Source organism: Lepisosteus platostomus, chromosome 4, assembly GCF_059453375.1.
Source record: "Lepisosteus platostomus isolate fLepPlt1 chromosome 4, fLepPlt1.hap1, whole genome shotgun sequence".
In the NCBI taxonomy this organism is placed as follows: domain Eukaryota; kingdom Metazoa; phylum Chordata; class Actinopteri; order Semionotiformes; family Lepisosteidae; genus Lepisosteus; species Lepisosteus platostomus.
Genome location: NC_142614.1, coordinates 15,633,583 through 15,650,568, shown reverse-complemented (window position 1 = coordinate 15,650,568; position 16,986 = coordinate 15,633,583). Strand labels below are relative to the sequence as shown.

The following is a 16,986-nucleotide window of genomic DNA, read 5'->3' as shown; positions in this document are numbered from 1 at the left end:
TTTTTTACTATTATCTGTGTTTTGTAGAGGGAATATAAAGCAACAACACATTTTCTTACTTTAAAAGTTGTGTATTGAGATAAAAAGGAAGGGATTGGGACGGGTGTCTTTTATGGCATGTCACTCTGTGATCGTGAGCACTGTCATTTTTTGTAGATTGATGGTAGGAGGCGAAAAAGCATTGAGAGACCATGCCCCCCACCCCATGTTCCAGAGCAGAGGTACACAGTGGCGCCAGTTGTTCTGGCGGAGATGAACTGGAAGGCCGAGAGGGAGAGCAGTGTGGACACAGGCTACCCTGGCTCTGCTGGGACCCCCATCACCATACTGGACCAGGAGCCTCAACACAGTGAAGTGTCTGAGTGAGTAAAGCTCAGCGGTAACCTGGCACTGTTCCCCTGTACTTCCTGTAAAACTGAGATTTGTGGGGAAAATAGTAAATCAACCATTAACTTTATCTCACCTGATGTGTCATCAGTACAGAGGCTTCATATTTCAAAAGACGTAGATTGAGAAACCTGCGTTCGTAGTAGAGATTTGCAGCTTGAGCGTTTCTAGGGTGAGCTCCAGTAAATGGAATTCTCGGACGGATTCTAGAACTCTCCTCTCTGTTACTCCTCATCGCAGAGCGTCAGGCCTGGGGGACACTGTTGGAGAGATGGAGAGAGACGAGGAGCCGCCTCGCGAGGATGAGCTGGAGGAGATGCTGTCTGATTTGGAGAGTGCAGTGGATGGAAACCTGCCTGAAGGAGAACAGGATTTGCCCTCTGAACGGGAAGGTAGGAGGTTGGGGTCTCAAGGCAGTTTAACTCAAGGACAGGTCTGTAACACTGCATTTATTCAATGTACAGTGTGCCACAGTAGGAAGGGCTGAGCTTAGCTCTTGCTTAAAACCTTTTTTGTTTACCTGTTGAAAGAATCTTTTCCCTAGTTCTTAGCTCTTTTACAAAAGTGGGAGCTTTAAAGTTGTAAATTGCACAGGCGACTGCTTAAATTGCTGGAACTAATTTAACGTGGCCTAAATGAATCATTTGACAGAAGACATAACTTGGAGCTCAGCTGGAAATAATTAGACAGAAACAGTGTGCTCCTTTTGAAATGGCTTTAGGAAAGGTGGGTGAGAGGTTCTGGTTTGCATGCCCAGTTCGGACAGAACAGCGCTGTGTTCTGGTGTGCAGGAGGCAGCAGTCCTGAGGATGGGTGGGAGCCCCCTGACCCAGCTCTGACCACCCCAAGCATCTCTGTCCACATCAAGACCATTCCCCGGCCAGGCTCTGCACTCCAGGACAGGGTGAGTGTGATCAATATACACTCCTGCTTGGCTCTTTTAAGGCCAGAGAATCTGTTGTTGTTCGCTTGTCTGGATAGCATAACTGCTCTAGATGAGGGACAGCCCCATCCTAAACATGCCTCCCAGATCTGAGACTGCAGATATGGCAGTAAGCGCCTGTTACCACAGCAATGTGCAAGGGCCTTGACTGCATCTGCTGTTCTATAAACATTTTCTGGACTCTTATTTAGTGACCAAAAAACATAACTTGACCTTACACTTCATATCTGCTACTGGAATATACAAACTAAGATTGTATCCACTGATACATTCAGCCCAAGCTGGCTGGTGTTTGCTTGTACTGTAGCTCTTTCATCTGGGTGAATGAGTTGATAATTGCCTTGATGGCCTAAGAAAGTCATTACAGTCCCATCCTGGGTGAAGAGTGGGCAATGAGCTACACTTCACTTCTCTGTGCAGCTGTGATTGTAGGGAGGATGCTCAAAATATCAAGAAATATCTGTAACTATCAAACATATCTATCTTAATGATGGCATGAATGCCTGAAGAAGCCTTACTGTAATTACTTGTATAGTGGTGAATGTAAAATTGATTTAAATTAAGACAAAATAGTCCTTTATTAAAGTAAGAAAATGCAGAAAGAGACCAATTCTTTTGCAATATTTTTTTTTAAAAGGAGGATTTAGAGCTACATCATTAGAATTGTTCAGAGATGTCAGACAGGTTAGCTCAGAGAGGCTCAGTGTGGATGGCTATGTACTGGAGTTGTAATGGCTACATGCAGTGTAAAGGGTCCACATTTTCTTTTCCAGACTCTGAAACTCTCAGACTTGGGGAGTCCAAGATCTTATCCTGCAGAAGGAGAACAGGACAAGAGAGTGGTGTCCTGGTGAGTGTGCTGAGAAAAAGCCAACACAAAACAAATGTTGCTAGGAAGCCTGAGGTGCAGGCGCTGATTGTTTCTCTCAAACAATGACTCGCTGATTGGTTGCCTTGGGGAAATTGTAAACACAGTATAAAGTTGCTAGTGTAGTGGCTTTCTGTACAGGACCCTTTACACCGAAAGGGCTCAGTTTCCTGTTTGGTAGTTAATTAGAACTTCTTTTGACGATTCTACTTCCTGTTCTTGGGTAATGCGACTCATCTCATCTGTCTACTAACGATGCGTTCCTAGGACCGAAGAGGCAGACACCCAGGAATTACCCAGCATGCCAAGTGACGTACCTACAGACTTGCTGGCAGAACTGGCAGCATCAAAGTAAGTGCGGTGATGCTGAGCTTTCCTCAAAGAGATGTTTGTATGGGTAGTGCTTGAGGCACTATAGATTCACAGGGCACTTTTGTGCAGATAAGCCAGGACCCACAGCTAAAATAGGCCAACAACCTAAGACGTTCAGAAATGTGCTTGTCCCCGGAGGCTTATTAATGGTAGTTCTGATCCATTCTTTTGCTTTTCCACTGTTGGTTAGAAGGTATTTGCAGTCTTTTTAGATGGCACAGTACAGTATATTTGGAACCTTTAGTCATTGAAGGCGCCATATGTACAGTTCTTGGACATGAACAAGAATTAAGCCCTCACAGCGTTTCTCACTTCTAAACACAAATACTTCTCTTACCAGCCTGGACGGGATAATCTGTATGTGCACCAGATTCTTACCTCCTTTGTCCAGTGGCCTGAAGCTCCTTGCTTCCATATCTTTCTGTGTCAAGTGATGAAGTTCGGTGCAGGCACTCATAAGGCATATTGGGCTTTCACTTGGACATTGTGTATCATTTTTACCCCGTACGCATTGTTTAAATATGTCAGATTTCTATTCTGCGTTCAAAGTTTTTGCCAGTTTTCCTCTTTCAGTTTCTAAGTGACATGGCTCCTGTTTCTCTCAGATGAAGATTTTCTTCTGTTTGGACTCACCTCTTTGAATACCGTCTGGAAAATTCAATAAAAAAGAATAGATGGCAGTCCTGTCAGAACTTTTTCTGTGTTTTTCTCAGTGCCACCAGCGAAGAAGGACCACCCACAGTCTCTACTGTCCAAGCGAATGTTCCGTCGGTTCCATCATTGGGCCTACAGCCTGGGCCTCCAGTAAACTGTATCCCTCCTAACTCAGACCAGCTCTTGGGGAGCAACCCAGGCACTCAGCCCCTCCCTCAGTCTGATGCCATCAGGCAGCTGCTCCAGGACGAGATGTTCCGGCTTGTGCAGGTGAGTAAAAACACAAAGGGAAATTAACTCGGCAAGAACGAAGTGCCCACGTTATCTTTAAAGAACCTGGACTTGTCTGTCATGTGTTCACAAATCCCTTTTCTCTTGTGTACTTACTTTGTCCCCGTTTCGAATGGTTTTGGAAATTTTTCAAATATCTTTGTGCAACATGTCTTGTGAGGTGCAGAGGACGGGCTATTATGCATCACCTCTTGCCGCTTATAGTCCATAGCCGAGTGAGGCTGGAAGGGAAGTCTAGTCGGGGGGGGCAAAGGGGGCGGCCGCCCAAGGCTCCCCAACCCCTCCAATCCTCAATCCCGCTTCACACAAACATAAAAATATAAATCCATGTTTAAATATTTTAATGAAGCAACATAAAACTTGAGATGAAATCTAACATTAGTGGGAAAACAGATGCTTTATTCAGATCTGGAGGCGTGTCCCGCACTCACTACGCCATTGGCCATCAGTTGCCAGCTAAAAGTTATTGCGGTATAACTAGCTTGGAAAAAGAGTTAGCTGTTGGAAAAATAGTGAGCACAAGCAGAGATAGGGACAAATTTCGAAATTACTAAAGTGGGTGTGAGACAAGAAGAAAGACGCAGAAGAGGGAGGATGCAAATGTGGCACTTAAAGGGTCTTTGGAATGATTCGTTGTGAAAACCAGGAGAGAAGAAGAAATTAACACTGGTGTTGATCTCGACGACGACAGGGATGCTGGCATTATGACACCTGAAGGTACCGATAGCATTAGCAACAACGGCGTTTAGTAGTTGTGTTCAGTCCTGTATGTCTGTTTGCGCAGGCCAGTTAGGGAGCTATTTCATCACATCAGCGCTACTCCCTGCCGGTACCACTACACACAAGAACCCTCCCACCTCTTGAGACGGCCCTGGGTCTAGTACAGTATATGTCCTTAGATTTTTTTGGAGCATCCTTCACTCTTCTTCTTATAAATTGTTCAAAGGTTTGATCAAATCGTGGGGCAGAGAAGCCCAAGGAAAATGGGACGTATGACCCTGAACTAATGTGAATCCATGTCCCATGCCCTCTGCACATACATAAGCCCGAACTACGAATTCACAGCTTTGGGGCCTAATTATAAAAGCTCCGCCTCGTTTGAGAACTAACAGTTCCAGTCACAAAGGAACAGTGCATTGCTGTGTATGTGGTGCTCCGAGTCGTATACACTCTTGTTTTACTTTGTCTTTGATCCACAGTTGCAGCAGATCAATTTCATGAGTCTCATGCAAGTGGTGGGCGCCTCCTTCACGAACCTCCCACATCTGCAGCTTCACCTGCAGCCAAACGCACCTGCAGCTCAGACTAGCCGAGGGCCTGGAGCTCAACCAGCCGGGCTCGGCTCAGATGAACCGGGCCCAGAGACTGCGGGTCAGTCTGCAGGTGACAGGCCCAGCGGCCAGCAGCCGGCTCCCACGGAGAGACGAGCCCAGAACATCGAGACTGATCAGAGTAACAAAGAAAACGTTGCACAGGTAAAGAGCTTGTGAGGCATGCTGGTGGGGGATTCAGGAAAACACAATTGTTTTCTGAAACTAGTTGCTTCTGTTTGTCAGGACCTATGCGTTGGGACAAGTGTTAAATTAAGGCGCAAACTCGGAGTGTTAATTATTGAGACATGCAGCTAATTCACCTCTGACCTTTGCCCCTGATCAAAGATGAGCTTTTGATGGATACGACTTGGAAACAATGAATACAAGAAATGGCAAAGCTGGTCGTCCTTGGTGGCTGAACTGGTACAGGCAGGAGAACCCTTTGATCCAGACATTGCAAGTTTTATCCCTGGCTGTATCACCAGCCAGCTGAGACCGTTACTCACTGACTGGAAGTGCACAATCGGCACAGTTGCTGTATGTGGGGCTGGGATTAGATGAGTGGACCTCAGTGACATCGGGCAGGTTTGCTGTGATGTCATGCCTGCGTGAGAGACATGCTGTGTGGTAGCATTAGTGGAACATGTCTTATTCTTTCCCAGCAGGTGCAGACGGCAGAGCTGAGTCCTCAAATCTGTTGTCCTCTCTGTGCAATGTCGCACGTCACAGCTAGCAACATGATGCAGACTCTTAACCCTGACCTCAGAGCTAAGCCCACCTTATGCGTTGCATGACTTCTCTTTTACGGCGGCTGTTTTTCATTTCAGAATCCCACTGAGCTCAGTCTTCACTTGGACGCGCGAGGATGCCAGGGGGGGAGTCAGGGTCTGATCCCCGCCTCTCGTGGCCTGCTGAAGACCGCCAACAATAGCAGCCATGGCCTTCCGCTGCTACTGCCCCTATCGGGTTCGCGTGAGACCCCAACGCTGATTCCCCTGGAGAAGACCTCTGCCCCTTCTGCCTCTTCCTCAGGGCTCAAGCTCCTCAGGCTACAGCCTCAGCAGCTGCTCCAGCCTGGAGATACTCCTGTTGTAGACCTCTTTGCTCCACTCCTTCGGTGCTCAACACAGACCCAACCTCCTCCTCCTCCTCCTCGAGAGGCCTGGGCCCTGCGTTCCGAGGAGCACCAAAAGCGGAGGGGCGTGTCTGCACCCCCAGCTCACTTAAACATCAACCAGTACGACCCCAAGGCCCTGAGGACAGCTGAGGAGCCGAAGGTTAGGTGGGCCGAACGAGTGACTGCAGGCCCTCCTAAACACCTGAACCTGGAGCAGTACGCTGGAATCCCAGACACCAACCCTCTGCCCCAAGCGCGGCCTACCCCAACCCATCCCCACAGCCTCGACAGCCAAGCAGGGAGACTGGCGGGGGGTCCCCCCGTCTCTGTGCCTCCACAGCCCCACGCCCCCCACCAGGCGCGTGGTCTTCCTCTCCTGCGTTTCCACCCTGCTGTCCACCAGCTCCCGTCCAGCTGCATGCTCCCCCAGATCCTGCCCCCTTCACAGACCGCCCCTCTGCGACCCTTGACCCCTAGCTCTGGACCCTCAGAGCACTGTCCCAGCATCCCTTTGCTGCAGGTGCAACCCGCGCCACTGAGCAAGGTACAGTTTTTTTTTCTTAATACTGAAAAAAATATATGATGGGAACTGTCCAGGGTCAGAGCTTTTCTTGTGTTTTTGAATCTAAATCACTTCAGAAGAGCTCTGGTTCATCCGGCCACACAGTCCAGTGGGTTTTCTAGCTCGTAATCTGTCTTCTGTCAGAAGCTTAACAACCCAAGACCCCGTGGCCCTAGAGTTGACCACATCAAGCAAGAGTTTGAAATACCCAGTGCCTTCACCTCAGCACATTTTTACAGGCATTAATAAACCACCTGGGGACACAAAACGTTATATTACTCCTACAACCTCTGATCTTCACTGTTGTCCATTGATATTATTGGAAGCAATAGTGGAAAAGAAGCCAGAAGTAATTCTTTGCGAAACTTGTTCATGAGAGGTTAATAGCTTTTGTATAAAACGGTGATATTACCTAATATGTTCTACACCTAAAATCTAAGGCATACAGCAGTGTCATTTTTTGTCAAGCAATCCATGGGACTGTTACAGCACCTCAGGGCCTAGAAATGTATAATCTGTAATATTGTAGTTTTTAAATATTTGGTGAGCACTATTCTCGCGCAATGAGCATAGTTTTACCTAAGAGGGCTTCTCCTGCTGTCCACCTTCATGTTTTCCCTTCATTGTGTGCAGCCCTGATGTGAGTGTGTGAAGCTCTCACTGTTGACAGCACAAGTGATTGAGAGGAGAACCCCAGTGATCCAAAACTGAGGTCTTCAGAGTATCGTCTCTGTGGGAGGGGCAGCGATCCAATTGAGGTCGTCTCAGTGGCCTTGCTGTACAGGTGCTTTTACACGAGCTCAAAAGGGCCTTGCACGTTTGTAGCCTATCTGAAACCTTTGCTGAGGAGAGGAAGCAAAAAAAGAGATAAAGCAAAGGTTTCTGAGCAGCTCCAGCACACTGTATAAGACTGTATGGTGGTCTTACAGCTTGTAGCTTGAAGTGATTGAAGTGATTGTCACTTTTCATGGGTTACCTGACAACAAGTGACATTGTGGAGTGGCACATTAATGCTTTATTAGGTTTCACTTCATTTTTCCACAAAAGCTCTTTAATGCGTCTTCATAAAAGTCTACATTTTCCTGTTTACATATTATTTTAAATATTGCGTGTCTGTATGTTTAGCTGCAGTATGACTTCAGCAGTGTTGTGGGTGTGCACAGTCGCGTTGGATGTCTAAGCTGGTAAAAATATAAGTTGACAAAGCTGACGCAAACATGTGAAATGCAATATCGGACAACATATTGAAGGACGAAGCACTTGGAATGAGACTGGGGTGCAGTAGTGAATTTAATTTAAAGAGAGCCAGTTTCGCTTTCGCCTTCAAAGACTCACTGATGTTTGCAGGAAGTGTCTGCGCTTCTTCCTGTAGCCAGCTGAGTTTCACTGAAGCACGAGGCCCCTCTGCGGGGCGGCAGCAGCAGTCGAGCCAGTGAAGCAGGTGACCAGAACCAGCTGAGAGCATCATGGCGTCCGCTGCTCATTTTCCCCACGCTTCTCCTGTCCCCCTCCCAGGTGTTCCCACAGACCCTGCCCTTCCAGCCTCCACGGCTCATCCCGCTGCAGCAGCTGGCTTCCCTTGGGCCGAGCCGGCGGCCGGGTGCCCCCGGGAGAGCCCAGCACGGGCAGCTGCAGCTCCTGCAGGCTGGCGAAGAGCCGCTCCGCAGAGACTGGGGCCGGGAGTCACTTAAAAGGTGGGAGCCCTTCCTGACCTTCTCAAAGTCCCAGTCCGCCATTACTGTAAGGCTGTCCAGTGCCAATGAGGGTGACATACCAGGGTTCCTGCTGTTCAACATATATGTGTGTATATGCTTGTGCGGACATACAGTATGTCTATAAATATACATATATACATAAGTAATAGGAGAGTTACAGAATTTTAGTAGGTTGCAGATTGCAATGTACTGTACAGCACAGTGGTTTACATGGTAATCCAAAGCTCTGGCATAATAAACAATCATAGAAGATTGAGTATTCCCACAGGAAAATGAGAACAGTAGTGCATTTGTGTCTAATGTTTATTTTTGCTGGAACGTTTCAGCTGAGATGCAGTATGTTTTCAGGGTATTCCAGACACTCTGAAAGCTGGAAAAATGGAAGTTTTGTTGAGGCAAATGATGAAAGATGTTCTGGTCTTGTACAGGCGGCAGCCTCCGGTGTCCCTGCTGCCATGGTTTTAAGTCGTTCTCGCTGTACGTCAGCTACTGAAACACAAACAGTGGAACCCAAGAAAGAACAAAGTCAGCCAATAGCTTCAGAACAGCCGTTGAGTCCATTAACGCTTTGAGCTGTTTGGCTGCAGTACAGTGACATTTCACGACCTTTTCAGATGACAGGCCCCTTTCCCATTGGCGCATAGATGCGTTTCAGTAGTGCTCGGGTCCCGTTCCTCCTCCTTCACAATGGTTTCTTTCTCCACTGTTTGCCAAAGTGCTGTGGTGTTCATCTACAATCAGCCTGTGTGTTTCTTACCTTTCGATGTGATGACAGTTGCTTTCGCTCGCAGGCAAAAGTGAATCTTATCTGTATTTAAAAAAAGCTTTGGTGCGATACGCAAAATTGCTGTCTTTGCTGCCGAACTATAACTCTCCTCCGTACCATTTCTTGCAAAGCTTTTTAAAACGAGAGTTCCATCATTAATTATCTTTAATCCTGAGGTAACTGAGGTAAGCAAGTCTGGGACTCCTGCTCATCAGGCGCTGTGAAACTACCAGGCAAATCGGTGTGAGAAAGGCCGCTGGGGAGCTTGTTCTTTATTGGGGGATACAGAAGAATTGCATGAAGGAAAGAAGGGAGCGTGGGAAGAAGCAGTGTGCAGCAGCTTCTAAAAGAAGGAGAGGAGAAGCGGTCACGTTCTTTTTGTGTACTCCGGCAAGGCGTGTGGATCAATACCCCTGTCCTCCAAGGTGTGCATTGATTTTTTTATTTCTGTTTTCCTGAAACAGACAGAAGAGGCGTCAGGAGAGGGCACAGGAGGGCCGCAGTGCTGGTGTCACGTTCCGGCCAGAGGACTCCATTATCCCCCCCGAGGAGGTACAGGCGCAGGAAAGTGCCGCAGCCCCTCTGTCAGCTCAGTCTGTTGTGCCCTGGGGGAAAGAGGAGGAGAGTAGGAACTCATAATGGCAAGATGGTGGCGAAGCATTGACCAGTAGAAACTATTAGTTACTCGGTGCCTTTAGTGAAGGTAGCAAAGCAAGACAAAAACTCAGCATCGTTATCCCCGTATTGGAGACAGCAGACATGATTTAAAGGAATAAAAAATTGTCAGAAGCGGACGAAAGGTCCAAATGTTTTCAGCTGTGAAATTGAAGGGTGCTTGGCTTCCTTGGCAGATGGTTCGAGTTTTTAAGCGTGATTTGTGCTGTGGGAAGCAGCTTCAAAGCAAAGCAATAGCACTAGTGATTAACATGTTCATGGGTGCAGGTTAACGAAGGTCACTCTTCACAACAGAAGGGCTGTTGGACCAAACCTGTTGCAAAATTATTTTTTTAGTGGTTTGCTTCTTATCTGAGTGTTGAACTCCAAACTCGTGTATAGAAAATTCCGATTGAATGCAGAAATACACCCAAATTGGTAGGTCTTCTGGATAGTCACACTCTTGCTTCTGTGGTCTTTGCTGGTGGGTGGTGTCCCTGCATCAGTCACAGTGTGCTCACAGTGCTGTCAACCGGAACCCACATGCGGTACTTTTGGTAATATAAGATGTGACCTGCAGAGGCTCGGAAAAAGTCATCTTCCTTGGCGAATTACTCGACAGCTTCATTGTGTTATGGTCTTGTGAAAAGCAGATCTTAAATTTATTTTGAAAAAACACTGCTTAATTTCTTAACAGATTTCAATGAAGCCTTTTCCTACTCTGTCCCAACATTTAACACTGTTTTTTTCAGAAGCAAATCCATTAAACTAACATTGCGACCAGAAGAAGCTTTTTGTTTTTCCCTGAAACTGGCCATGGTTTTAGCGTGCTGCTGTATTTGTATTCCGAGAGAATAATTGACCATTGTTTTCTGTTCCTTTTAGCCAAAAGAAGCTGAGCCACAGCAGTCTGAGTTAGGAGAGGGTTTTGTCATTCCTCCTGGTGAGTTAAAGAGAAATTCAGTGGCCATCAAATTAGTCGATAAAATTGTGAATGGAAGAAATCAAAAGATGAAAGACTGAAAATCTTTTCTAACTTATTTCAGCTTTTAACAGGGTAATTTGGAATTAGAAACTAACTCTAGTCTAGGTTTTTGCTTTCTGATCACATCTCAGTGACCTGGTGGAATTTAAGCTGCTGAGCCCATGCATAATTTACAATGCTTATTGCATGGGCATTTGACACAGTACAAGTTCTGCCTGTGGAGTGGAATGGCAGCTCAGCAAGAGCTGTTTAAACAGGTGTACAGTAGCAACAGGTGAAGACAAATTGATCAGAGGCCCTTTGGCTAAATTCCAAACACAGCACAGCTTAAAGCAGAGTGTTCAAGGGGAGAACAGTCCCTAAAGAACCACACAATTAAGAGTTCAGGAAGCCTTGGATTTTTGGACCAAGGAGGAATATAAACTGGAAGACAGAGTGGTTTGCAAGGACCAAGATTAATATCTAATGCTTTAGATTTTCTGCCCTTAAATTGTATTTACCCTCCTGATTTACTTTATTTAGGGCTTTTTGTAAGTATGTTTATCAGAATTTTGGTATTGTTTTTCTCCCTTAATTGCTTGCCACCCACAGAGAGAGAATAAACTCCACTGTCCACTGAGCTGCAAGCTTGGGGAGAAGGCAGATTCAGCGCAGTGCTTACAGCAGCTCTTCCTTCTGCTTTCCCCAGGCTCATTCGACTCCCTGCTTGCAGGAGTAGAGCCGACCACAGGGCCTCTGTCCACAGCAGCTGAGCTTCATTGCTTTGCAGCCACAAAGAAGAGACCGCCACAGATACAGGACGCCAGTACCAACACTGAGCCAGGTACAGCGGTGCCCCCTCTGGGTGCACTTAACCCTCCTGTTGCACTTCTGGTTTAGGACAGCATTACTCTTACCTTGACTCTCAGGACCCTCAGGACAAAGCTTGTGTCCTTTTCAAAACTAAAACTCAATAATGCTTGAAGCTGTTTTTACTTTTTTTTCCATTGCATCTTAGTCTCTGTTGAAAATGTGGAACGAATCATTGGCCAAATAAGTTTTCATTAAATTTGCACAGGCAGTATCTGTGTTTGTGGGACCTGTTTCTCTGTGAAGAATCATACTCTTTTCTACTGACTCGAGATTTGCTGTCTCTGTCTTTCTGTGCCTGTAGTTTGTCCTCGTTTGCTTGCTGATAAAGGAACTTCTGCACATTTCCTGGTACCACAGTCCGACACTGCAGTCAGTAAGTGTGGTCCAATGCCCTTGTTTTTTTCCAGCCCGGTCAATCTTTGTCAGGGAAGAACCCATGACAAACATTGTAAAGGCATATTTTTCAATCTGAAAATATTTTTAAATTTGTCAAATTTCATTGGCTTAGGTTAGAGCTCATGGAAGGCAGGAGAAGAGCTAAACTTGAGCTTCAGGGCAGGTGACCAGCCCATCTTTGTTGCTCTGCTAATGGATCGTATATTCAGCTCAGCATTGCACCCAGTTCCTTTTAACGATTAGAATATGATGGCAGTCTGTTAGCTAAATCTGGAGCAAAATGGTTTCAGGCCAAGCAGCGTGCCTAATGGCTCATTTCCACTGTGAAGAATGGCTGCTCTTGACCGTCTGGGTGCAGGCTGTGTGCTGTGTGAATAAAACGCCTGGCTTTTTGACTTTTTGTATGAACTGAATCTGTGCCTAAAAGCAACAATGTTTTCAAACAGCTTGTGGACCCCCAGCAGAAGTCCCTGCAGTTCTTCCTCCTGAAGTTTTCCTGAACCTCAGATTCCTGGAAGAGCCCACTGAGCCCAGCGCAGCCCCAGCTGCCCATGAACCCCCGGGAGAAGGGGTAGGTTTTCTCTCGTGTACTTCAGGCTGGCCTGCTGCGCCGACAGGCGACCTGGGGGACGAGGACGAGCTGCCCTGGATTCCTCTGACGCATTCGTTCCTCTTTCTCAGGACCTCTCCGGCCGCCGGTTCATTAACGTCATTGACATCGAGGACGAGCAGCTCCTGAGTGCCCTGCCGTTATCTGAGGAGGCTTCGGGCTTGGCCCCAGGATGCAGGACGTCGCCCCCCTCGAATGCCCAGCTCCACTACATGGCCGCTTCCGTGACCAACGCTATTCCCCCGGACGCCTTCCTGCAGGAGACCGAGGACGACAGACCAGGAGGTCTTGCACAAGGTAGTTTCCAGAAGGATACATGGGGGTGCAGAGTCAGGTCCTGACAGCTCCTGGTAAAGGATCTCAACAGCTGTGCTGCTGTAACAAAACCTCCAAAATCTGTTCCCAGACCCTTCCTAGATGCTACATCCTTGTTGTAGCAATCATATCTAACTTGGCTGTGCAGAGAGTGGCTTTCTGCTAGATTTTTATTTTTTTTTGCCTCTAAAAGTATTTATTTATATTCTTTCTTGTGTCTCTTGGTTTTCCACCTCTACAACATGGTTTTCACCCTTTCAGCAGTCACAGTCCAGATAACCAAAAACAAGAGCTGCTAAGAACAACTGACTACATCTACAAAATACTGTGGGCCACATTCCTGCTCTTATAACATGAAATGCATTATTTTACCGACACAAAAGAATTGAGAACTACTAAGGCTGTACTGAATGCTGATGTTTAGATAATTAGTGAAGAATATTTTAAACGAGACCATTATATTTTAGCTTGTAGAGAGGAAGGCCTTAATATTGCACAATTTGATGCTGGTGTGTAATGTAACTGGATTTTAATTTTGAACATAAAGCAGGCTGACCAAACACACTCAGCACCTAGCTGTGCAGGTTCAAAGCACTGTCCTCTTTGATGTCAAACACAAAGTTTCAAGCACAGGACTTTGAAGAGGACTGCCCAGAAACATCTGCATTCAGCCCACACTGCACATCTGTCCCAGTACACTCACTGTCAGATTGAGCTGGTCTTTGTGCGGGGGTCTAGTGCCCCCCCCGTTGTCTTCCCTGTGGGCAGCAGCCGGGCGGACGGCAGAAGCAGCAGCAGATCCCCTGGGAGCTGACGTGACCCACAGGCTGCTTGTGCGCAGCGAGGCCTCCGGTGCGAGACACCCCGTCACTAAGAGCCAGTTCGCGGCCAAGCTCTCCGAGATGGACGTTCAGCTGGAGGCTTTGCAGGACGTTGCTGACCACATGGAGTGGGAGTTTGCCAGCACCAGAATGGTGAGGAGGCCCATGGGCTTACATCAGCTTAGGGAAGTGCTGCTCATTTTGCAGGATTGAAAAAAGTGTGAAAATATGTACACAGTTACTCCAGTTCATGTGTTTCTTGTGTTAACTTCAGCTCTTGGACACAAAACTAAGGAAATTCTCTCTTCAATCTGTTGTTTTTTTTTAAATAATGATGCATATTTTACATTCTACAAAACAGACCTCACGAAGAGTAAAACCTAAAAATGAATGGGCTGATTTTTGCCATTAATAATTATGTAGCGTCACGATAATTGCAGTTTGTGAACTTGAATGTGGTGTTAAGGAACGGTGAGCGATACACGCAAGCCACTTGCGTGGAGTGAAATCTCGACAAGGATCAGTCTTCTTCAAAACGACTTTTTCACTCTGTTTGCCACCTGCTCCTCTCTGTTTCTATCCTTCTACAGCGTCATAGTCACTGACCCCACCATAAACACGCCAAAGACTCCACACTTTCACTCCTGCCAAGTGCGTGTCAGCTGGAAAAAAAGAGGATGATTTTGTTTGAATAAGAGGGCTTTTATGTCGAAGGCGTTCTACTGCTCTGTGGGGGTAATCGGTGTGCGTGTTCTCTCTGTAGCTGGTGAACACCATTGAGAACCTGAGTGGCACTGTGGACGTGGGGCTGGAGTGGGAGCCTAGCAGAGCCAGAGGAGTGCAGGTCACGGAGGCAGGTAGGATTCACACACGTGCTGGGGAGAGGATAGGGTTTCTGTGTGGCAGGTAGTGATTGAGAGAGTGGGAGCTGGCAGCCGGCTGTGTTATGATGAACACAGTGCTGCAGGAGGCAAGCTGCTGATCAATAGTGTCCCAGTTTTCTTTGTCGCACCAGGGCTTCCTAGCCTGGCTATTTCATTGCAAAGCAGTGCTGGGTTCCACTTGTCTTTCAACAGTGCTGATTGCACCAGACTTCTTTAAATAACGGCTTTAGATCCCCACAGAGGGCTTTTCTATAATGGGGACATTTGGGATGGACTGTGCCTTATCTGGAATGATAAGATGATGACTTTTCACTTTCCTTATGCATCATTTTTACTTTGCAACACAGTCCCCTGCAGCAGAAATATCCTCCTCCCTTTGGTGCGGAAGACTATGTAGGCCCTAACAGATGAATAGTGTTTCCTAAGTCCATTTGAACCTATCTTATTCACACCCCTCTCAAAAACTGATGCCTTCCTCACAGTACTGTAAGTTGAAAGACGTCGGCTCAGCGTTTATAAGTTTTAACACCCAGCCAGAGGTGGTGAATAGGGCTCCTGGAGAAATACCATCTCATCTACAAACATCTCGTAAAAAAATGTGGATTCTGAAATAATAAAAGGACACCCTCTTTTTTGCCTGGTTTGATTTTTCCTGCATACCCCTCTTTGAGTGTTGTCATGAAAACTTTAATCAAGCCACATTCTTACTGACAACGAGAGGTGAATGACACTTTTCAGTAGAGATTTTTATGAGTTACTGGTATTATTTAGTTGGCATTTGCTATAACACAAAAATAAAAAAGAACAGTTATTGCTCCTCTAAACTTTTTACAAAGTTGCTAGAAAGTGACACCATTAGAGTGAGTGCCCTTTTCACAGAAGTTGACAGGGGATAACTCTGCAATAACTTTCTGCTGGAGGTAATGCTGACAAAAGGTCTTTCATCTCCTTTCATCAGTTGGCGTTACACACGAAAGCTGTTTGGTAGCCTTCCGATTTCTCCCCCGGGCTGTTTTTCACTTTGTACCACATTAAAAGGGATTTTTCTCCGGAATCTCAGCTGGCTCCAAAGGAATTGAGAGAGAGGCCTTCACCCATAGTAATGATGTCCTGAATGTCATTACTCGTGTCCCTTAGTCTCCAGGCAGGATACCTGATGTCACTGCACTGAACCATGTGGTCTGCACATAAAGACAGCATTCTCTTCTTTACAGTTCACAAAAAAATAAAAGCCACAATTCAGGTCAGGGGATGTCAACTCTAATTCCTCGTATTTGTCCAAATAGCTTTTTCGGACACTTATAACATCTAAGAAGTTTTTTTTTAAATCCCTCTCCTGCTTCCTTCCTCCCTGGATGCCAGTGCGGATTCTGACCGGGTTAGAGGCTGTGAAGGAGGAAGATGATGAGGAAGATGTCGACCTTGAAGATCCTCCTGCTGCTTTTACTCCTCCTGGCCTGCGGGGGCGCTGTCCCTTCTCTCCTGCCTCTGCTTCCGCCCGCACATCCTCTCCACTACAGGCTGCTTCTGCTGGTACACGCTCTGTTTTCTCTTAAGCCCTTCGCCCTTGCACTGTACACGATGTGCGCTTTCACATGCTTCAGGAGTGAACTAAAGCGTGGGATTTTGTGATTATGCAGTGAAACATTTCCTAAGTGTATAGTGTTTTTGATCCCAAATAATCTTAAAATGCCTCGCATTTACCTGTGAACCCATCTTGTCCCCCAATGAAGCTCAGCTCCTGCCTATGTGACACATGGCAGCCATTCTGCACCAGCAGCCCCACTGCTCTGCAGATCACAGTGGAGGACTGAGACACTGCTTCACCGTTTAAGGGGAAAATTTAGGGAGACTAGACTGTATAAAGTAAGAGTGGAGTTGATCTGGGACACCTGGGTTACACCTCTTCTTTTACAAACAGTGCCAATGGACCTTGAAGTGTTTTGGACCTCAGTTTAATGTCTCATCCAAAGGAAGGCACTTCCTACAGCCAAGTGTCCCTGGTCACTATAATGCTGTGTTGGTTTGGAAATTCTGATTCAGTGTAGTGCCCACCAGCACCACTTACAACAGCATCCTGGAATCTCCCATTCCAGTACTGACTGGGCCCATCTCGTCTTAGCTTCTCAAATCTGCTAAGATCAGATTCCACAGTGATGATGATGCTGCTGTCGTGCTTAGTTTGCCCTGTGTTTCATTGTTAGTTATTGGAGTCATTTAGAGGAGCAGTGCACTAATGCAGAATGTTTCCGACTATGTTGACATTGTTCTTTTATTTGTTTTTATATGTTGTTTCTCAATCATTTGCCATAAAACCTGTTTCAAACTAACAGCCTCATAACAGACAGTAATCCTTCTTTCATTTGAGCTATTTTCATTGTTCTGTTACGATCATAGGTTTGTTCATGCATATCTAAAGTACCCTTTTGAAGAAGCCTTTTGCAGGCCTTAATTAGCCAGTGCATCATTTGTTTTTGTTTA

The 16,986-nt window shown here is 46.4% G+C and overlaps 1 protein-coding gene across 6 annotated transcripts in view; it reads left to right on the top strand.

Annotated features, from left to right (window-relative positions):
* cplane1 (ciliogenesis and planar polarity effector 1) overlaps positions 1-16,986 on the top strand; it is a 52,055-nt gene that overhangs the window by 25,165 nt on the left and 9,904 nt on the right. For 3 of the 6 annotated variants that reach the window (XM_088628700.1, XM_088628697.1, XM_088628703.1), the window contains exons 27-44: positions 157-362; positions 628-779; positions 1,179-1,291; positions 2,104-2,180; positions 2,466-2,549; positions 3,284-3,494; positions 4,715-4,990; positions 5,656-6,489; positions 8,023-8,201; positions 9,453-9,540; positions 10,528-10,585; positions 11,316-11,450; positions 11,781-11,852; positions 12,322-12,446; positions 12,557-12,782; positions 13,539-13,774; positions 14,385-14,478; positions 15,868-16,038. In XM_088628700.1, the coding sequence (XP_088484826.1) occupies positions 157-362; positions 628-779; positions 1,179-1,291; positions 2,104-2,180; positions 2,466-2,549; positions 3,284-3,494; positions 4,715-4,990; positions 5,656-6,489; positions 8,023-8,201; positions 9,453-9,540; positions 10,528-10,585; positions 11,316-11,450; positions 11,781-11,852; positions 12,322-12,446; positions 12,557-12,782; positions 13,539-13,774; positions 14,385-14,478; positions 15,868-16,038 (3,337 nt within the window). The remainder of the gene's footprint in view (positions 1-156; positions 363-627; positions 780-1,178; positions 1,292-2,103; positions 2,181-2,465; positions 2,550-3,283; positions 3,495-4,714; positions 4,991-5,655; positions 6,490-8,022; positions 8,202-9,452; positions 9,541-10,527; positions 10,586-11,315; positions 11,451-11,780; positions 11,853-12,321; positions 12,447-12,556; positions 12,783-13,538; positions 13,775-14,384; positions 14,479-15,867; positions 16,039-16,986) is intronic. The other 3 variants (XM_088628698.1, XM_088628702.1, XM_088628699.1) reach the window with 3 other exon arrangements.